Genomic DNA, 22065 nt, shown 5'->3' with positions numbered 1-22065 from the left:
GGAAGGTCTACAGCAGCTTATTTTATCTTTCTCCTCAGTATGGGCCAACACAAGCAGTACACAAAGCACATCACATGTGTGTAAATGAACATGCAAGTAAATTACATGCAAGTAAATGAACACACACTGTATCCTGATTATGTACAAATTATAGAATAGTTTGTATCAAAAGAGACATTCAAAAAGTCATCTAGTCCAACCCCCCTGCAATGAGCAGGGGCATCTTCAACTAGATCAGTTTGCCCAGAACCATGTACAACCTGGCCTTGAATGTCTCCACAGATGGTACATCCATCACATCTTTGGTAAAGGTCACCTTCCTTAAAGAGTCATAGAACGGTTTAGGTTAGAAGGGACCTTAAAGCTCATGCAATTCCAACCCATTGCCATAGGCAGGGGCACCTTCCACTACACCAGGTTGCTCCAAGCCCTATTCAATCTGGCTTTGAACACTGCCAGGGATGGGGCATCCACAACCTTTCTGGGCAACTTGCACCAGTGACAAACATACAATTAAACATATGCATGAGACCAACTGCATCTAAAGATGTGACAGCAACAGCAAAAGCGCTAGCAGGAGAGGAACTGAAACACCTCTGCTTCGCTTAAGGTTATCTTTTTATGGTTTGATTCGATTATCTTAAGGGTCTTTTCCAACAAATTCTATGCTCTAAGTATGAACTCGTACCACAAGATGGTGCAAAAACATAAAAAGTCCTACCAGACTCCCAGGCCACAGTCTGCTGTGGAAAAGCATGAGAACCTCCACCAGGTGTCAGGTCTAGTGAAACACGACTATTTTTACTTTAGAAAACCTGTAAATAGGGGAATATACTTTTGGAGTAAGTTATTTAGCAGTGCAAACTCTCAAAGCACCGCCGCTAGAAAAGAGAGGGGGATGGTTACCCACCGCTTACCCCATCTCATGAAAACCTGGTGTTAGTGGGGAGGGCTGTGAGACTTACCAATGCAGCATTAAGTAACTGAACCGAGTATGTTCACCCAAAAAATGGCACTTCGGGGGCAGGTAGGGTAAATAAACTGGTGAAGGTCCTGGAGCATAAAGCTGATGAGGAATGGCTGAGGGAACTCTCAGAGTTTAGTCTGGAAAATAAAAGGCTCAGGAGGGAACTCACCACTCTCTGCAACTACCTGAAGAGAGGATGGAGCCAGGAGGTGGCTGGTCTCTTCCACCAAAGAACAAGTGACAGAACAAGAGGAGACGGCCTCAAACTGCACCACGGGAGGTTTAAGTTGGATACTAAGCACAATTTCTCCACAGAGAGGGCGGTCAGTCATTGAAACAGGCTGTCGAAGGCAGCGGTGGTCACACTCCGTTACGTGGTCACAAACTGTGCAGGTGGAGCCCATAATGACGTGGTTTAGTGGTGGACTTGGCAGCTCTGGTATAATATTTGGACTTGATCTTAAAGGTCTTTTCCAACCCAGTTGGCTCTATTAAACAGAAGTGGAAAAGACTTCCACACTCACACCCAAAACAGGCGTGGAGAGAATTCAGAAGTATGGCGACCAGCAAACTCCCCCCACTCAAGTTCTTTTAGAATCTGCCAGCCACCGAGCTCACGCCACTAGCAATTCATCTCTGCTCCACCCCACCGCAACTGCTGGGCTGTCCCCGCCTCAAGAGGGAGGAAGCTGGCGGTGCGGCGCATGCGCGGCAGGGCTTGTTTGTCAGAGGGCTTATAAGGCGGGTGCGGCGGCGGTGGCAGTGCCTTTGTGGGGAGCGGGCAGCGGCGGCAGCGGCGCCCTGTGCGCTGGGCCGGGCCGCGCTCGGCGGCGTCCCCCCATGCGCGGGCAGTAGAGCACGGGCCGCCCTTCACCTGAGGCGGGCCCACTCGCTTCTTTACTTTTTTCCCTTTTTACAGTCTATTTTTTTATGCTTTGCTATTAAAAAACCATGGTGCTGGGAAAGGTGAAGAGTTTGACAATAAGCTTTGACTGTCTGAATGACAGCAATGTCCCCGTGTACTCCAGTGGGGATACAGTCTCAGGAAGGGTCAGTTTAGAAGTGACCGGGGAAATCCGAGTGAAATCGCTCAAAATCCATGCAAGGGGACACGCGAAGGTTCGCTGGACCGAGTCGCGGAATGCTGGATCCAACACTGCCTACACGCAGAACTACACGGAGGAAGTGGAGTATTTCAACCATAAGGACGTCCTGGTCGGCCACGAGAGAGGTGAGTGCTGTCCTGCATGAGCAGTGGGGTCTGTAAATTGGCAGTACATTTGTTACATAAGCAGTGGGGTCTGTAAATTAGCATATTATTTGTTAGTTATATATGTATACTTACTGCATATATTCTTGTATCGCCTGCGCTTGTCGTTTTCATGTTAATGAGCCAGCAGCCTTACCGGGGTAATTAATGAATTTTGGAGCTGCCTCTGCAAAGTCCCTGCAAGCCAGACTTTGTGGAGCTACCTGCCCTTAAACGGAGATAGTTAGTAACACCTTATGTTTTTTACCTTTTTAAACACGCTATTTTTATTTTTTTTTAATCCTAGTGAGACTATCAGTATGCCCCTTCTTGGTGAAAGCGGCTCTTAAACCCCAGCCAGGCAATAACCGACTTTGTGGGCAGCCCTGAAGAACAAAAGCCCAAAAGCAGAGTTTTTGACACATCGGTGTTCTGATTTTTGGACCGATAATGTGATTATCATTGTTTATAGTTAAAACTGCTTATTTGCAGGCAAAAAAATCCCCGTGGCATATTTTGATACACGTGTAATGGGGAGGGGGGAGGTTACTCCCTTCCAGTAAATGGCTTTAATTTCCTTTCCCCTTCCTATATATATGTATCTCCTCTCGGGGGATTGGGGTACGGGGGGGAGGGAGTGGGGGACACCCTTATATACAGCTGTGCCCTGATGGGGAGCAAAGAGTGGGGTGGGGGTTTGCATCACGGAGCATCCCTCACAAAACCGGGAGCTGAGTCCCCCCACGGGGTTCCCCCGGCCGAGGGGTGCCCCCCCGCCCGCGGGGTACGGGGTCGGGGCTCGGGGGTTGTTTTTTTCACGAAGTTCGCAGCCTTTGTTCGAGGCGGTTCAATCCTGTTTGGGACCGGAGGAAGGGGGGGGTTGGGGAGGGGGGGGTGTCCGCCCGCTCCGCGCAGATTGGCCGCACGCGTCAGGTGGTGGCGATGACTTAATTCCCCAGCACAGGAAAATAGTGTTAAAAGCCGGTTATGTAATTGTGGTGCTGCTCCTGCCGCCTTCTTGCTCCTTAAATACTGCAGCGATCGGATATTTCCCTTCTTTTCGAGGGGAAAAAAATGCAATTTTTTTAGAGAACTCCGGCTGCACCGAGCCCATTATCAACCATTTCGGAAACCAGCGCTGTTCTTTATAACACCTTTTCACTATTTTCACTTCACGAACGAAGTCGCTTGTGCTTCGTCCCTCCTCCGCCTCAGGACTGTTTGTCCGAGCGAAACTTTACCCACCTCCAGGTCGCGGATGACAGGACCGTGTGGGTACGCACGAGCCCCCCTTGGCGGGGGGACAAAACCCGCGAGTTGCGAGAGATGTGTCTGAGGGGCGGCATGCCCTAGAGTGGGAACGTTTTTGGGGGTCGAGAGGGGTAGGGGACGGGGCCGCGGGGCCCCGCGCCCGCCGCCGACTTTCAATGACTGCTCCTGGGCGCCGCTCCTCTGAGCTGGCGGCACACGCCGCGCCCCCCGCCCGTGCTCTGATTGGCCGGTCGCGATTTGTTGGCCTGTTGCTAAGGCGATGCCAGCCTCTGATTGGCGGGGCGAGGGAGCAGGTTCCCCTGCACGCAGCGGGGCGGGGCGCGGCGAGCAGGGGGCGCTCCCCCGAGGGAAGCCCTTCTCTGCGGGCGGCGCGGCCGGTCACGTCGCTCCGCTTGTTCCTGGTAGTCCCGGGAGGGGGGAGTCTTGGCAGAAGGGGCTAGCCTTCCCCCTCTCTCTGTGCCGGCTGGGAACGGAGCTGGCGGAGCGAATGTGGCGCGTGTAACGTATACTGTATGTATATGAGCGGCTGGCTGGGATCCGCTCGCGCCGGTTTAGGCCGGTTGGCTCCTGCTCCAGCCTGGCCCCTGATTGACAGCTCAGCACTTGTTTACCACAGCGCGGCCGCCCGGCGCGGCGGGACTGCTGAGCTGGCGGGGAGGGGGGAGGTGGGGGCAGGACGGGGCCGTGCTGAGGGAAGGAGAGCGGAGCGCCGCTATGGGACCACCCCAGAACCAACCCAGAGCACCCCCAAAAAAAAACACTGCACATCCCCACGCCGACACACACTGCCGCATCCTTTTCCTGGCATTGGTTTCGTGGCGCTACGAGCTGAAGGTTCATTTGTGTCCGTAGCCTGCTGGTGTGGGCTTGCCTTAGTTTTGGGTTATTTTTCTTTTCAAAGATCTCTCCGCGTTTGCGGTCGCTACAGGAGGGGGAGCATTGGCGTTCTCTGTAGGACAGTGGGAACTTAAAAATTACCCGGTGTGTGTCTCCATTAACACTTCAGACCATTAAATATAAGTGGTTGCCTTTGTGCTGTCTCGCTGCATCCACCTTGTATTATTCCATCCTTTTTTTTTTGTGGGGTCGCTCAGTTATTTTCCTCTCAACTTTCACTTTGATGGAGTCAGCGTTTTTCTGGCTTTGTGGTAATCACACAGAATAAGCTGTAAATATGTTGCCCTGCTCAAAGGCATACAAAATATTGTGACTATAAATGAAGGTCAGCTTTCTTGAAAGAACCAGAAAATATCTGGATCTTGCTGTCCAAGCAAAATAACCTACCAAAACCTGAAAAATTTAGCTCTAGACAGTGTTAATAGGGCAACTTTGCAATTTTTCTGTGCCAGTGAATTTGTCTGGTACTTTGCAGGTGGTGGTTGAGCACCCACTGGGTTTTTTTTCCTTTTCCACTTCTTTTTTTGGTGATCAATTAATGGGCATTCTGGCCAGACAGGAGATAAAAGGAGGCTGAATTTCTAAACTTGATCTTGTGTAGCAGACTTCATGCAGATCACTTAATTCTGTTAAAGAGACATCCCTATATCATTTTAACTAGGAGTAATAGTTGAAGGCATGATTTCCATTGCAGATCTTGCAGGCAGGCATTAAAACAGCAGCAGTTGCAACTGTGTCACTGTTCGGAAGTAAGATTATAAATTAAAGCATATAAATATGAAGAAATATGAATTAATGCGAATTAATCTCTGCCTCTCTGTAAGGCGAACCTGACAGTCTTGTTTGTCCTTCTGTAGGTGAGTTTTGTCCCCACATCCATCAGTTAATATGAATGCACCAAAGACCCTTGTGTCTGGGACACCATGTTCTTAAGTGCTGTAACAAGTGTGTAGATCTCTTTTATTCTGGAAGAAAAGCACATGTAAGATCTAAAATGTGTGCAGGTAGAATAGCATGTTGGGCTTTTTTTTCCCCTTCTAGATGATGACAATTCAGAAGAAGGCCTTCACACCATCCATTCAGGAAGGCATGAATATGCATTCAGCTTCGAGCTTCCACAGACGTGAGTGCCCGCATGCAGTCCTGAGGCCCTGCTGGCCACCATCCTGAGCAAAATTCCTGTTGTGGGTGGAGGGGAAACTTTTTCAATGGTAGTAGGAATTGTGCTCTGACATGCAGTGGAGGACATAAACTCATTAAGCTGAAGAGGTTGCTTTTAAACTGGTAATACATTTCCTTTAAGTTCTTAATTTGCACAAACTGTGAGCTCATTGCTGCCCAGTTGGTCACTTTTTTTTGACGAAATCCTACTGCCTTAATAGCTCTTCCAATATTTTATTCCTTTTCCCAAGAGGAGGGAGAGGAAATTTGAACTGTCACTGGAGTATCGCAGAGTGGCTGAGATGCCTTCTAACCCCACTAACAGTTTACCGGAACCATATAAACCAGCAGAACTAGAGATAAGATCCCAGGTGAATTGTTTCAGCTCAGTCCAGAACAGATGTGGCAAGTTTTACTAGGTTTGAACAACAGAATAAGTTGTTCTTGTTTTAATAGGATGTATGTACCCAGGCTGGCCTTTGTGCAGAAGGCCTGGGACAGAAATAAGCAGAAGGATGAGTGGATGAAGCAAGAAAAATGTCCCATGCTTAATCCCATTACTCTCAGAAAGCAAAGGTAAATCAAGAGTGAGAACAGAAGTGCTAAAAGGTTGTCTCACATGTGCCACACACCCCACCCCCCACCCCCAAACCTGTAACGTGTGACACTGACATATGTTTTTTGTAACTGGGGAGCTCCCAGTATGGAAATAATCTAAAAATACAGGTTGCAATATAATTAACTGCAGAAGAATAGATGGGGTCTCAATGCTGTTGGAAAAAATGAGCGTTCTGCTGTAAAAGGCAAGTGGTGAAATCCAAGTTGAAAAAAATTAGCTGTTTTACGTGAAATAGTTCTGTATGTAATATTAAAGCAATAAACAATCTGTTTATTAGAGGTTCTGGTTAGCAGAACCTGCAGATGAAGAAACACTTCTACAGGTCAGTTCAAAGTGAACAGCACAGGACTTTAAACCTTACTGGAAAAGTGAAGACCTGTATATGTGGAGAATTTGAAAGGCAGTTTAGTGTTCTGTGGAAATACGGCTAATGCTGATTTTCCATTGAGTTGGAAGGGTCTTTAAATACGAGAAAGCAAAACATTCTTTATATGAACATGATGAAGTGAAATGGATAGCTAGCAAAATATTGCCACTGTTGGTCAAAGCTCACCTTTGTGACCTGAAGGATTGTGAAAATAGCTGTTGATAATAATACTTGAAAAAGACAAAGGCTGGCATTAGAAGCCTGAAGTTTGACACTGGCTGTGTACTTGTTATTTTGTGTCCATAGAATACTTTCAAAATTTTCTTAAACTACAAAGCGCAACTATGGCAAGAAAGACAACAAACACTTGGCCTATAGAATATGGGTCCAGGTGAAACACTGAATACAGATTAGAAAAATCCTTTATTTGGATTATTAAGGGGGTGAGTAAAGGTTTCAGGTGTGCAATTCAGGAAACTGCACCTGTAACTGAAAGAATCACTCCAGTAAAATACTAGCATGGCTAGTATTATTCCCTGTGGAGAGTATGGAAGCTTTGCAGATAATTTAATGTATATATTAGAGTGTATTCAAACATAGTAAAATCTACTTGCATAAAATAAGGAGAAAAGTTACAGAGAGCTACTGTTAATTAGAGGTAACTGGAATATAAAGATGATTTATCTTTTATGATGTTACAGGAAAAAAAAATTGTGATGCTGAAAGGCTTGGAGATCCTTTCCACATGGTTTCTGCTCCAGCTTCCAGAAAAGGACTTTTCCTCTGCCAGAGTTCAAAGCAGAATAGTCTTGATGATCTCATGTGTATATATATATCGTTATATGCATACATGCACATATGTACATCCTGATACGATATAAATGTTTCAAGCTGGTCTTACAGGGTAGAGGAGAATTAGAAGGTACTCAAAATAGCCGTACTCTTCAGAACTCAAAGTATTTACTCTGTTTGCAGTGAAGCAAACTGTAAAAGTGCTGACTTGGAGCCAAAATTAACCTGACACTGAGATTCAAGCCAAGTAAACAATACCCTGATTTACAAATAGAATACCAAAACCAGTAATTGATTGATACTAATACTACTTTTAGTTGGTGGTCATAATATGGCCTTAAAAGGGCAAACTCTAGATGAGAAAGTGGCCTCTTGAGTTTAAAGAAATTGTGTACTCTCCTGGCATTTTGTAGTACAGTTCTTTGATTGATCCTTAAAATCTATGCAAAACCACAGAAGCATGAATTGGAGATGATTTTTTCTCCCATCTTTTAATCTTTGATTTTTTCCAAGATATGGAAACTTGGCAAATAAGTTATGCTGCATTAAATACTACAGTGTATTAAAAATGCAATTCTACGTACTAATCCCTGATCTGATCAATTGTATCATTATTAGACAGAAAAGACTTTACTCAATTTTGACCTTTGTGTCCTGCACAGACCACTTGCTACCTCATTCGAAGGCAGACATGGCAGTGTGCGCTATTGGGTGAAAGCCGAATTGCATAGGCCTTGGTTTCTACCAGTAAAATTAAAGAAGGAATTTACAGTCTTTGAACATATAGATATCAACACTCCTTCATTACTGGTAAGAATTGACAGAATTATTCTTTGTTCCTGGCATAAAAATAATTAAGTATAATTACTGAAACATTATCCACATCTAATTTTACATAATATTTGTTTGCTGCTTTAGCTACAGCTGATCTTCTAAGTATTACTATATCATTTCAGCAACTCTGTAACTGGTATTTCGAAAGCTGTTTTCCTGGACTTAGAGTTGCTTCACTTCTAAGATGTGTAATATGGCTTTGTCAAATTAAATTTATAATACTAAATTGTAAAATGTCACTAAGAATGAAAACTGATAACTGTTCCTCTTTGATGTTGCATAAAGAGTAATCTCTGGAAGGAGCAGTGAAACTTAATATTACAGTGAGATTGGTAACTTAAAAATGCAAAGTAAAAAATATACTGGCGTGCATAATTAATTATTTCCATATAGATAGTTTTCTACTAATGGGGAGAAATAATCACAACTCTGTATAATTTTTTCTGAAATGACATTTCTTTAAAATAATTTCAGTATCACAATTGCTTTCAATGAGGATATGATTTCAATCTGGCCTGAAATTCCTTACACACACACCCCCCCTCCTCCCATTTCCAAATTATAATCTGTGGAGGGGAGGGAAATCTCAAAGTCCATTGAAATAGGTTTCTTGTATGTATGGGTGAAAAATCAGACTTGTAAAGGGACATTGGCCTTGCACAAATTCCATTAAAATCAAAGGACTCCCATTTGACTTTAATGGGTTTTGGATCAAGTCCTAAATCCTGATGCTGTGTAAAATAGCAAAGTCTGTTTAATATAGATGAAACAGGATCATTCTGAAACAGAGGAAATGGCAGGAGTTAAGGTTACAGTACTTTAGTTATTGTTTCTGAAATAGTGGAGATGTTCTATTTTACTGCCAAATTAAAAGCTCTGTCAACACTACCTTGGGATATATAGTCTTTATAGCCTTTTCTTCAGTTACACAGTAGTTTTAAGTTTAACTGTAGCATGAAGTGTAGCAGAAAATGCAGTGTTTATAAGGAATAGAGTTGGAATAAAACTTGAATCTGCATAGTGCCTTTTAAATTGCTTGAGCCTTTTTTTACCTCTAAACTAACAATGTTTATCAAAATCCATGAGCAGTACATTACGAAAATCGCTTCTGTTGATTAGAATGAAGGGATTTGTGGAACTCATAATTAAATGGGCAATGTTCTTTTTTTTTACAGTCACCCCAAGCAGGCACAAAAGAAAAGACTCTCTGTTGTTGGTTTTGTACCTCAGGCCCAATATCCTTAAGTGCCAAAATTGAAAGGAAGGGCTACACGCCAGGTATGTAACAGAATTAATTACAGGAAATGTTTTGCCTTCCCTTTAAAATGACATTTTGTGCTTGCTGCTTTTGTATAAACAAAATATTTAAACTATTTTTATTGCCTTGGTCTGTATTCAGCAGTCCCAATATTTTCTTAATGACCAATTTTGTAAACTAATGCTATCTGTGTCTCCAGATTGTTGTCAAACATATGCTTGTATTAGACCTGTGCCTTTTTCTTTTCAATTAGCTTGGGCTGATCCTATTAGCATCGATAGATGCTTTTCAAAGTATGGCATTGCTAGCAGTATCCAAGCAAATTCTAACAATACACAGAACGTGGCAATTTTCTTATACCTTGTAGATCTAAAAAGAGCATGAAATTCTGTTTTATTTCAGGTGAATCGATTCAGATCTTTGCTGAGATCGAGAACTGCTCTTCCCGTGTGGTGGTGCCAAAGGCAGCCATTTACCAAACACAGGCATTTTATGCCAAAGGGAAGATGAAGGAAGTCAAACAGCTTGTTGCGAACCTTCGTGGGGAATCCTTGTCGTCTGGCAAAACAGAAACCTGGAATGGCAAACAATTGAAAATTCCACCTGTTTCCCCTTCAATCCTTGACTGTAGTATAATCCGTGTGGAGTACTCGTTGATGGTATGTTGGATGGTCTGTTTCACTTGAGCATGAGTAGTTTCCATTGTTCCTTTTGAACGGCTAACAGCGTTCTGGGCTAACCAGTTATTAAAGTACGTCTCCTGATGTTAGTGTCCTGATGACTTCCATACATAAATTCAGTTTAAATCCTGCATGTTCTTAAACAGTTGTGGTGTGCCATCTAAATTAGTGTTTTATGAGTAGGCAGAATTTCCATGAGAGATTTATGTTAGAAATCCTGAGCTGCTTTTGACTCTGAGAGCTTTTTGTCCCCATAGGGACACTGGACCTAGAACAGACAATAAGAAACTTAAGTTCCTTGTGCAAATTTCCATGGACAGATAACTTAGTCTAATAATTCTGAAGTGCTCGTATAAACATACATTTTAATAACACACCTCGGTTTTGATTTTTAGGTATATGTTGATATTCCAGGCGCCATGGATTTATTTCTTAACTTACCACTGGTCATTGGTACCATTCCTCTACATCCTTTTGGTAGCAGAACATCGAGTGTGAGCAGCCAGTGTAGCATGAACATGAATTGGCTTGGTCTGACACTGCCTGAAAGACCAGAAGGTAAGGTGGCAATACAAATCCAAATCAATTTGCTAGTTTGTTTTAATTTTTTTTTGTCTGCTTTATTCATTGCTGTCATGCAGACAGACCCAGATTACATTCTTCATAATAAAGGCCATAGGAATTCCCACGTGGATGTTTCCTTTCCATTTGCTTGTCCTCTCTATAACAGTAGACTTCCCTTTATGCCTTCCTTTCTCAGGGACAAGCAGTGAAATGGTAGGTGCTTGGAAGCTGGCACAAGTGGAAGCACAGGATGCCTTTGCACATGTACAGAATTAATTCTTCCTCTAGTATCCCAATTGCATCCTTGGTTAAAAGGCATTGTAACCTGTCAGAACAGCAGCTTGTGGTGTCCTTTGCCAGCCTTAGTAAATCAAGGATTTGTAGGAAGATGACATAATTCATTTCAGTGGGAAGTCTCTCCTGCCAAAGGAGAAACTGTCTCTCCTTCCCTCTGTTCTCACATAATGAATAAATATCCCTTTTTATGTATGAATCGCAGGCACAGTTTTTTGGAGCCTGAGAGAACGTAACATTTTATCATTCATACCTATACAGAAATTCAGTTTTCTGAGTATGCTTCAGTTTTTAAGGGGATAATTAAGCCACAATAAACAGTGTAAGTTAGTCTGCTCTTGGGTTTAAGCATAATCTTAAATCTTTCATGTTCAACAACTGTTAAAAAATCACTGAAGTCATTTACCTGCCTGCCTGTGCATTTTACAGTGATAGTTTTAATATGTTACGTATTTTGACGTGCATAAGAACTTGTTCAAAGTGTGTGTTGCCTTTTTCCTGTAGCACCTCCTAGCTATGCAGAAGTGGTCACGGAGGAACAGAGGCAGTCCAGCCTTGCACCCATAGGTGCTTGTGATGACTTTGAGAGAGTGCTTCCAGGACCATTGTTTGCATATATCCAGGAGTTCCGTTTTCTGCCTCCACCCCTCTATTCAGAAGTAGGTGCCTCAGAATGTGATTCACTGTCATTTTTCTGATTTCTGTATGGTGGAATAAATGTAGGAAGTCTCCTCCTTCCTAAAATCAAGAGAAACTACTAAAAGGATGACTGGGGATAAGGCAATTTTTTTTTTCTTTTTAGCAAAGTGCCAGGTGAACTCTTACCAGTTTTCAGGATCCTTCACAATACTAAAATTTTGTAGAAATTTCCAAATGGTCATGTGGCCTGTTAGCAACTTCATTAAAACCCTGTATTACAAATATGTTCCATTGCATTGGTGAGCACATTATGGATCTGTAGATGCACAACATGTTTTTCAGTTCTACCTCTTTCTGAAACAGCTGTGGGGTATTTTTGCTTCTGTGAATGCTGTGCTCTCAGAGGTTCCATGTAGAAAAATTGCAACAGTACTCTTCTGATGAGGGTTTCTGAGGATACACAGTTCAACACTTTCTGGCTGTGTTTCTAGTTCTGTGAAAGCCACTCAATAACTGTGATATAACTTAAAAAGCTTTCCACATTGATGCATTTCAGGAAAAAGCAGAGGTGCAGGACAAAAGTAAAATAGTAAAATGACTCTCCTGTAGCTGAAATCTAGGCTACAACTCAAGTCCTTTTCATTTTAAGTACTTAAAGAATTGGAAGCCTTCTTTGCCCTCAAAAATGGTTGTATAAAATTAACTGATTAGAATAGTCCACTTAAACTATTCTTACTAACCAGTTTTGGAGACCTAAGTTAGCAAGTTCTTCTCCTTGTTCCTTTTATAGAAAGGAAGAAGAGGAAAGGTATAGAACACATGAACTTCTGAGACATTTTACAGTGCTTAAGGATTATAATTTCAAATTAGAATGACTTTTTACTGATAACTGTCTTTTGAAGCAAAGCATCTTCTGAAAACAATGGAATAATTTTAAATTACATTTTTAGTGATGAGCAATGTTGTCTTAATGTACAGTAAATAATTAAAGACTTCTGTGCTATTAAAGTAGGTTTTTCAAGTATTTATTAGTTTTTTGTGCTTATCCTTAAATTACTATCAACTCCTATTTTAAAATTTTTCACTATACTTCCATTCAAAGGTTTTTTTTCAATTGACGAGATTTATCAGTTACTTTTGTATAACTTTTGGACTGGGAATGCCATTTATCACTGTGATGGTCTTAACCCCACCAAAACTGACAAGTTTGTGTTTGGATTGGTTTTCTTTCTAGCAGCTAACTCTAAAAATGCCTTGTTGATGCTCCCCCCACTTTTTTTTAGATTGATCCAAATCCTGATCAGCCCACAGATGACAGACCATCCTGCCCCTCTCGTTGAAGGAATCCACGAAAAGCTGACTTGACTTGGGTTTTGAAGCATACCTGCCGTGTTGAAGGTCAAGGCGTCATAGTGGAGATACCCTTTCAGAGAAAGTGGGTTTGCCCTTGCCTGTATGGTGAATAAATGAAAACAACCTGTGATCATGCTTTAAAGCCTACAGTAACATTGTAGGACTGCTCCACATGCTTGAAGACCTGAGGTTTTTTAGTTTCCCTTCCCCCCCGCCCCTTGTCCCCACTCCTTTCTTCCCCTTAAATATTGGCACATACTAGGAGCAGCCTTACTAACTAATTTACAGTCATATGTGTCAAAACACTCAAACCACATTGTAAGAGAGGAATGGCTTCCTCTTATGATTTGGAAATTTGCACATGCTCATTGCTTACATTGTGCGGTTCAGTGTCACTACAGCTTTTTCTCATTTATGCTGGACTGTTGTTACCCCCTTTTTTCTTTGTGGTCCGCACAATAAGGAGCAAAGGAAAGCTTTGACAAAAAAAGACAAAAAAAAATAACAGCAACAGACTTTGACAAATGCACTGACTTTTCTTTTTGTTTAATTTAATGTAGCCTGGACTTTACCTGCATATGCACATGCTCAGAATTGTCCTAGTAGGCTGATCGTGTATCACCTCTTCAGCTTGGATCCTATTGTGGATTTATTTACAAACATCAAATGCCTTCAAGCCAATCCTTTTTGCTGTATGTTTTGCAGCCTACTGTAGTAGATAAGCAACAGATGTGGGGCTGGGGTGGGTGGGTGAAGAGTTAATAGGAAGAAACTAATAGACTTCATCAAGATTGTATACCTTCATGATTACTTTTAAGAATTTGTTGCCTTTCTACTATAAACCGCAAAGCAGCATTTTGTTACAGACTGCCTAAAAATCACTTAATCTCAGGTGAACTCATCACTTGCCAAACTGTTGGAATTGCTATTTGTTTTGTTAAGTTGCACTGTTACTACTTTTCTTTTTTCGTGTCGGTATTTTTGGGTTTTGGGGTTTTTTTTTGTTTGGTTTTTGTTTTTTTTTTTTAGTGTTCGGTTTTTGTTCTTTATTCAAGATGGGGATCTGGAATAGGGACATACACAAAAGTTAGAAAACCCACCCTCATTCCCATTTCTCTTTCTGAACCATGAAAAAAGATGTTGAAGTTGTGAAGCTTTAAAAAATAATGACACAGATGAAACAACACCAGCAGGTACCAGCTCAGCCCCAAGAGTTTTAAAAGGAAATAGTCATACACTGTCTAGGGTTCATAGACAGCTCGATATCTCAAGTAGTAGGGATGGGAAGGGAAAGTAAATTTATTTTTATATATAGTTATCTAATCACCAAAAATTCTATATGTAATGAGTCTTTAGTAGGAGGTATATTTCAAACTGCAGGAAAAGCTTGGACTATGCTGAGAGCTCAGTTTGTGCACTTTGTATTATCTTCAGGGTTTATGATACTGTAAGAATAGTAAAGCTAGATGTATAATTAAACTGGGCAAGATCAGTGTTACCAGCCATACTCAGAAATTAGTTAGCTAGAATTGCTTCCCTTTCTTTTTCTGTGGTACTCTCAAGAAAAAAGAATTTTGCTGTATATTCATTCACAATGCAAGAAATCATATGGAAAGAGAACTTGCCCTTGATTGTGCCCCGAGGAAGAAGAGAGTGCAATGGAGCCATTAGATGTGCAACAGGAATACCAGCACTTAAGCGCTAGAGATTTACAACAAAAGTCAACTTTCCTTTTCAGAAATTGTGTAGCACAGAACACTGATAAAGGGATGGGCTTCTGGTCTTGACTACTTAAAAAAATCAAGATGTCATCCACCAAAGTAGCTCTCTCCTTATGCAATAAAACAGCTCAGAAAGGAGAGGGGAGGCTGGTGGTGCTGTGTGGTGCTCATTCTTAAAAACCTCTGCCTTGTTTTTTAAGGCTTCATAAATGCAACAAAATAGGCTTTTCCATAAGTGGCCTTCATGAGAACATGAATGACAATTCATGTTTCAAATTGACAACAGGGTGATAAAATACAAATGAGTCGCGTTTTAAGTGATTCAGTTAAAAGGCTTTGAGCAAGAGTGTTGGGCGAGAAGGAAATTGGGTGATGTCTTGCATGTTACTAGGCCAATTTTGTGAATGTCCCCTTCCTCTTATCCTTTTCAGCCAGACAGTTTAAAAGCTGATGGGATTGTTGGCATCAAAGGGCATTTGGTGGTTTTACTTCCTTTTTGGTTTTTTGTTACTTTGACTAGGGAACAATTGCTGATATACGTAGCATTAAAGTACTTGCCACAGTATAATGGAAGATTGCATATGAAGCAGGATTGACCAATATAGTAATTGACATGACATCACAGCCTTTGTGATAAGAGTGAAAAATTCTGTAAGCTTATCAAATCAAGACTTTTCAGTTGAAATTACATTTTAGTCATTCAGAGGCATTACTCTTGCACAAGTATTGGTCAGTTCTCAGCATTACAAAACATGAGGTTCACAGTTGTAGCCCAGTATTTGATAGAGAATTCTGATCTGAACTAGGAAAGAGTAAGTAAAATCCAAACATTAGAGAAACAAAGTGCAATATTAAATGTTTGCTTTATAGATTATATTCTATAGCTGTTTGTACTTCTTTCTTGTTTTGTTTTTAGTTTTGGTGCTGAATATGTCCTTGTAGACTCTGTTCCAAGAAAACAATGTGTGGAAAACAGTTTAATTTTTCCTGTTGCTCTTCCTTGTGGAAAATAAAACTTTTTTTTTTCTAAAAAAAAAAAAGAACAATCTCTCATGAATGTCATAACTAAGTATAAAATAACAACTGCAACTGTCACACAGCACATGAACTTACTCCAGGAACACATACGGTGCCTGTCGCAAGCTACACAGGGAGAAGATCCTTCTAGAGCTAAGCAAAATGTCAGGGAAGTCCAATTTCAGTACTCTCAGCCCATATTATCATGGAGGGCTGGGATGGGGCTCTGTGAAGAGCATCGGGGAAGGGGAGCACCTTCACAGGTCTGGTTTGCAGGTAGGACTTCTACATGTGTGGTGGAGCAGGTACCCATGGCCATTCACTCAGAACATGTGGTGTGAGCAGATGTTTGAAGGTACCTGGTCCATGACCTGCTCGTTGGAGCTCAGTGAGGTGTTTGTGAAACTCCGCAGCCGCAAGGTGCTGCCATGGCGTGTCTCTTCCTCATGCCACATGCAGTTGAATCCTGGCCAAAATGGATTGTCGTCACCCTGCGTATCACTTGTGTCACTTGACCTAAGAGAAGGTTCAGGCAAGCAGACAGTGGCTGACGAGCCACATTCTCTCAAACTGTGATCATGCTACTGTGTGTCCCCATGGTTTGAGACCTTCAGTTCAGTGGCATGGCTATTAGTGGGGACAGCCCAAACACCTGATCTAACACCTCACATAACACTGTAGGACTTCCCTCTCTGAAACATCACATTTCCACTTAATTTTGAGGTTTAATGCTTGAGAATCCAGGCACCCTTTTTAGGCCTTTTCCCCCAATTGAACTATGTTTTTGCCTGAGTTCTGGTTCAAATCAACAAGAAACCAAGAGTTAATGTCTCATTTTGCTCATGTACTTTGAAGTTTTTCGTAGCTGTATGACAATGAGAATGCATTCTTTTTTCCCAACACCAGCACAACCCTTTCCAGTAACCAAGTTTCTAAAGTGGTGTGGCAGTGCTAGAATTTAACATCAGCATCTGATGCACCTGACGTACACGTACTTCTAGCAGTTCTGTGCAAGTTTTCTTGAAATAAATTACTTGGCAATTAAGCTTAGCTTGATTTAATTTGTTTATATGTATTTGTATATTTAACATTATTTCAAAGTTGGAAGTTACCAGTTTTATTGAGGTTAGATTTGCTTTTTTTCTAATGCAAATATTTCTGAATATTAAAATACCTGTGCACACATACAAGTCTGTGCTACACCAGGGTGTAAAGGTAACAGCTCTTCAACATCAGCTGTCCATAAAAATGTGCAGGAGGGTGGCAAGTTGCAATGCTTGAGCTTCTGAGAGACATAAGGCCAAGCTGCAAGACTGGTCAACACCTTTTCTGACAATTATGTCATACATGTACTTAGTGCTTTTTAATCCCTTTCTAGATTTAAACCTTTCTGTGTTTTACAGAAACGAGCCATTGACTCAGCATCAGCTTCAGCCACCTTAGCTTCCCACAAGCAGGAAGTCCAGGCGCAGGACTGAGTAAGTGTCTACAGAAGCAGCATGTGAACCTGGGTGTCCACTGAACGGCAGCTTCCCACAGAAACACGTCTTTGCTCAGGTGAATGCTGCTACAACTACTGGGACATGAGGTACATGACAATGGGCAACTCTACATAGAGTCAAGTGCCCAATATGGGTTTTCAGTAGGGTGGTGTTGCAGGAGAATGACTGTTCCTGGGGACATGGAGTCCAGACTTTCCACATGCTGTAGATTTTAAGCAGAGACCCCCTTCAGAGGTCCACAAAAACATGGGGAGATGGCAGAAGTTGTGCTATATGGCTGTTAGCTATTTCAGGATTATGGGTTTTTTTAGTAAAAGCCACTTGCAAAGGCACATTGTCAAGCACATTCCACCTGCCCTCCAGATCATATCCTGGAAAAGGAGACAAGTAACCTATTTTTCTTCCACCTAGCTACAGCATGCTATATTTAGAGCTGGAACTCTGTATCTCCTGACCTAGTGGACATGAGGACAGAGCTGTAGCTTCTGAGTAGAGGCCAGGTGCTGCCACAAAATCCGAGTTGGACAGTGTACCTTTCATCTAATCCATCTGCAGATTCAGAGTTCAGAAGGGCACTGCGTTTAGAGTTTGCTTTGGGCACCATGCTATAATAAATGTTTATCATATTCGTATGAAAGACAATGACCTAGATCAGAGAAAGTGAGCGTTTTAGGTACAACATAAAAATTTAGTTGTTTGGGAGATAAGATTGAGATGAGAATATGCAGTTAAAAAGCACATCCATAAACTAATAACAAAGTGAAAAACCTGGCACTATGCATTAATTCTCTACCACTCCAGCAGTACGATGTCTTACAGAAGAAAAAGCAAATTCTCCCTCAGGCAGTGCATTCCATCTACCTTAAGCATCTCCCTGCAGAGGCTACAGCTGAAGGCACTGGAGGGAGCGACCAAAGACACTGGCCACCATCACTCCTATGCATCACCACAAGGGACTCTCCCATCTCATGTTTTGCCAGGCTAAAGCATGCCTTTGACTCATTGCCAGTTCTCCACCCAAGTGCTCGATGATGGGGACACAGCAACCTGTCAGCTGTTTATTTTTTGGGTAGAAAATTATTGCAAAACCTAGTATTATTTATTTGAAAAATAACGCATTTGCTTGGGTTGAAGCAAGGCTCTGCTGCCATTTGATTGCCTAGAACCAAAATGAAACTTCCTACTGGTCATAGCAAAACTCAATGCACATCTCTTGTTGCCCATCCGCTATAAAATAAAATGTAATAAATCCCTCTGTGGCCCTGTAAAAGATGTATTCACCAGGCAATGACTTCTGATTAAAAAGTTATTATATTTTTATTATTTACACCCTAGTTTGGGGGCCTGCCCTAAGTCAGTTGATGGTTGTCAACACCAGTCCCCTTCTTCAGTAAGCAGCATGTTTTTCCTCATGAGGATAGCGAATAGATGACCATAATATCTCCATCTCCAGTATCTAAAACTATTTCAGTATTAAATATGTGGTACAAACAAAGAGAAACCTTCATCAGTGTTTTACAGCTATTTAATTATCTCCCACAAACTAAATGGTCCTCTTGCCTATCTTTTAACAGGCTAAGACAGGAACAACAGTTTTACTGCTGCTCATTATATTTTTTAGTACATCAGACACCATTTATTGGGACAGAGCTGCACACCTCTAAAGCAATAAAGCAATTCCTCAGTTGTACCACATAAAGCTATCCACCTAAACAAAACAAATGAAGGCCTTTGCAGAACAGTGTAGTCTAAATTAACTTTCAAACCACAATTCTGTCCTTTTCTGATTTTCCTGTCTTTTTTCCCCTGGTAATTCAAAGTTGTTCAAAGGAAGTAACAGTCTTAATCTCTTTGCTGTCTTCCTTTTTCCTGTATTCAAACTTTTTAATGCTTCAAAAGACCCCTCTGCTTTTTATGCTTGTGTTTGCTCTTATATCCTATGCCACCAATAAGGCCTCATCTAAAGCTGGATTACCTCAAAGAAAATCTTTCATCTACTTTTTTTGACCTGAAAATGCCTTCCCAGAGTACACTTGAAAAAGTCAATATGTATATTTTCTCCTCAAAATCCTCTTTTTTACTGAAAAAAAGAGCAGTGATTAGATAGAAGACTTGTGTCTTCCTAGTATAAAACTTTTTATTTCATGATGTGGCCTAGCCAATATGCAGTTGCAATATGGTAACTATTTTAAGGTATTTTAGCACCATTACCCTGAGATACCTCACAATGAACATAAATTAACTTACCTTGAAGAGACTTTATTGTGGGTTAAAAGAATACACAGGAACAACCAATACTGAAATACACCTCAGTGAACCTTTTTAACCTGTGAGATAACATATACTACCACTGTATCACAATTACTCCTCCACTCCCCCCCCCCAAAAAAAAAATAATTAAGCTTTAAATGTCTTCTAATCATCATTTTCATTTAGATAAGATATGGAAATCCTGGTATAATTAAGGCTCTATTATCCTACGCTCCTGCTGATCCCTCTTGCGTACTATACACTATTAGAAAGTCATCTTAAAATATATTAATTTCTCTGGCATACATTTGGTGGTGGTATTCTATGATTTTGCATGCCTTTACACTAATGAGCCTTTTGGCACTACCAGAAGAAAACAAGAAAAAAAATGCAACTTAGGGTTGAAGCAAAGTACACACAGCACTCTGATTCCATTTATTTGCTGCTGCAAAAGGCGAGCTTTGCTGTACTAAACCTTACTTTCTTGGCAACTAGTTAATAAATACAGAATACTCCAGCAAACCGTTTCTTTCTCCTTCGCTCACTGTGAGCAGATCCAAAGGGGAAGAAGAAAAGTTGCTATTATTATAAATGAAGAGCTGCTCAGGGAGGAGGAAGAAACCCAGAATTTGCACTGGCAACCAGCCACCCTACCCAGAGGATCCAAGCAGCCACCGAGAAACAAGCCAGACATCTCAACCTGGTGAACACATGGATATCTTTAGCTCAGTAGTGCAATCTTCAGTTTGTAAGTGCACTGCAATAGGAAAAGTCCCTCGCTGAATGTAGCAAGAGCCCTCCACAAACCTCTGGTGGAGCAAATTCCCCTTCAACCTGCATCACCTGCATGCATCCACAGGAATAATGTATGCACACAACCCAAACATGCACACGTACGGATCAAGTAGGCTGTGGGTGAAGAACAACTTTGATTTATGTGATCCAGAAGTCTTGTTGACTGGTTATACAAAACAGAGATCTTGCGAGTTCAGACAAGGACATTTTGGACTTGGACAAGCTGTTGTGTTTTCCAGCTTTGTAAGATATTCTGTTTCTGCAGCCCATAGATCTTTCTCAATATGGTGACAGTTTTAATAAGGGGTTTCAAAATGCTGGTTTAGGATTATTCTAGGGTGCTCTGAATTGTACCCAGGAACTGTACTAAATACTTTTATCCAGCCCTCATGCAAAATAACTTGCTGACACGAGGAGCAAGTGCTTTGGTGACCTTTAGGAAGTTTGACATTCATAGGTTTTAACCAAGGGCCCCAAGAAGCATTAGGAATAACATTACAGGAAAATGGAGAAAAAGGACAACTAAGAGCACTGAAGCTTGGTGAAAAATAGAAACTACTGATACTCAGCTGTAGCAGTATCTTGTGCCATGGACACAGCCAGTGTGATGTGGCAAGGAACCTCATCAGGGTGTTGTCTACTTCATTCCCCTGTACTGGGCAGTGGTGAGGCTGCACTTTGAATCCTGTGTTCAGTTCTGGGCCCCTCACTACAAGAGAGACATTGAAGTTCTTCAGCAGGTCCAGAGAAGGGCAATGGAGCTGGTGAAGGGGCACAAAGGTAATAGGGAATGGCTGAGGAAACTGGGAATGTTCAGTCTGGAGAAGAGCAGGCTCAGAGGGAACCTTACCCTTCTCTACAGCTACCTGAAAGGAGGATGGAGCCAGGAGGTGGCTGGTCTCTTCTCCCAAGGAACAAGTGATGGGACAAGAGGAAACAGTCTCAAGATGCACCAGGGGATGTTTAGACTGGACATTAGGAAAGATTTCTTCACAGAGAGATCAGGCATTGGAACAGGCTGCCCAAGGCAATGGTGGAGTCACCATCCCTGGAAGTTTTCTCAGATCTCATAGATGAAGCCCCAGATGACATGTTTTAGTGGTGGCCTTGGCAACCCTGGTGTAATGGTTGGACTTGATCATCTTAAGGTTTTTTTCCAGTGTGGTTGGTTCTATGATCCTATGATTTTCTTCAAAGCAATGGGTACCATTACTTGCTTTCAGTTCAGTTGCACATCACTGGGCACTGCTGAACACAACCCTGAGCAGCAGGGTGCAGATAGGGCCACTCCTGGGATGATGCTAACTGCAACACACAAGTCATGGGCTAGCACAGAACGTACTACTCCAGTCAACGAAACACTGACAGGGGTGTGACAGGAACACCTTGTCTCATCAGCAGACTCCAGTGACTGTCCCCTGGAAACTGGGATATCGAAAGTGCACCCTCATTGGCATCAAGGGCTGGCTGACTCTCAAGAGCAGCTGCAATGAAAATCAGCCCCTTGGCTCCCTGTAGAGCATCTGTAATAGGTGCTGCTGGCACCAGCCCGCTGGCCCCATCGGGGCAAAGAAAGGACCATGTCACCGTGTTCCCTGAGAGGGTCAATCTGTCCACACTCTCATGGGCTTTATATTCTTGGCTTCTCCTACAGAATTCACAGCTGACACCAATTATTTCTAGAAGTTCTTTCCCTCTAAAAGGAAAAAGCAAGGGTGGAGGGGAAAAGATGGTTGCAATTATTTAAATAAATAACGTGTAATCTGCTGGTCTTATTGAAGCAAATAATATGCTCATCCTTTTCACATCTTGTGTGCTTATATGGATTATCACA

General features: G+C 42.0%; 1 protein-coding gene across 1 annotated transcript; it reads left to right on the top strand.

The window, feature by feature from the left end:
* The first annotated feature begins 1747 nt into the window (after nt 1–1747).
* ARRDC3 (arrestin domain containing 3) lies at nt 1748–15701 on the top strand. The gene is made up of 8 exons (XM_005145962.3): nt 1748–2198; nt 5427–5508; nt 7987–8134; nt 9334–9436; nt 9819–10075; nt 10492–10654; nt 11459–11613; nt 12877–15701. Exons 1-8 carry the CDS (start codon nt 1919–1921, stop codon nt 12931–12933), a joined length of 1245 nt encoding a protein of 414 aa, XP_005146019.1. The 5' UTR covers nt 1748–1918; the 3' UTR covers nt 12934–15701.
* The last annotated feature ends 6364 nt before the right edge of the window (nt 15702–22065 follow it).

Source organism: Melopsittacus undulatus, chromosome Z (genome assembly GCF_012275295.1).
Source record: "Melopsittacus undulatus isolate bMelUnd1 chromosome Z, bMelUnd1.mat.Z, whole genome shotgun sequence".
NCBI lineage: Eukaryota > Metazoa > Chordata > Aves > Psittaciformes > Psittaculidae > Melopsittacus > Melopsittacus undulatus.
Note: the sequence above shows the minus strand (reverse complement) of the source record. Positions and strands in the feature narration are given on the sequence as shown.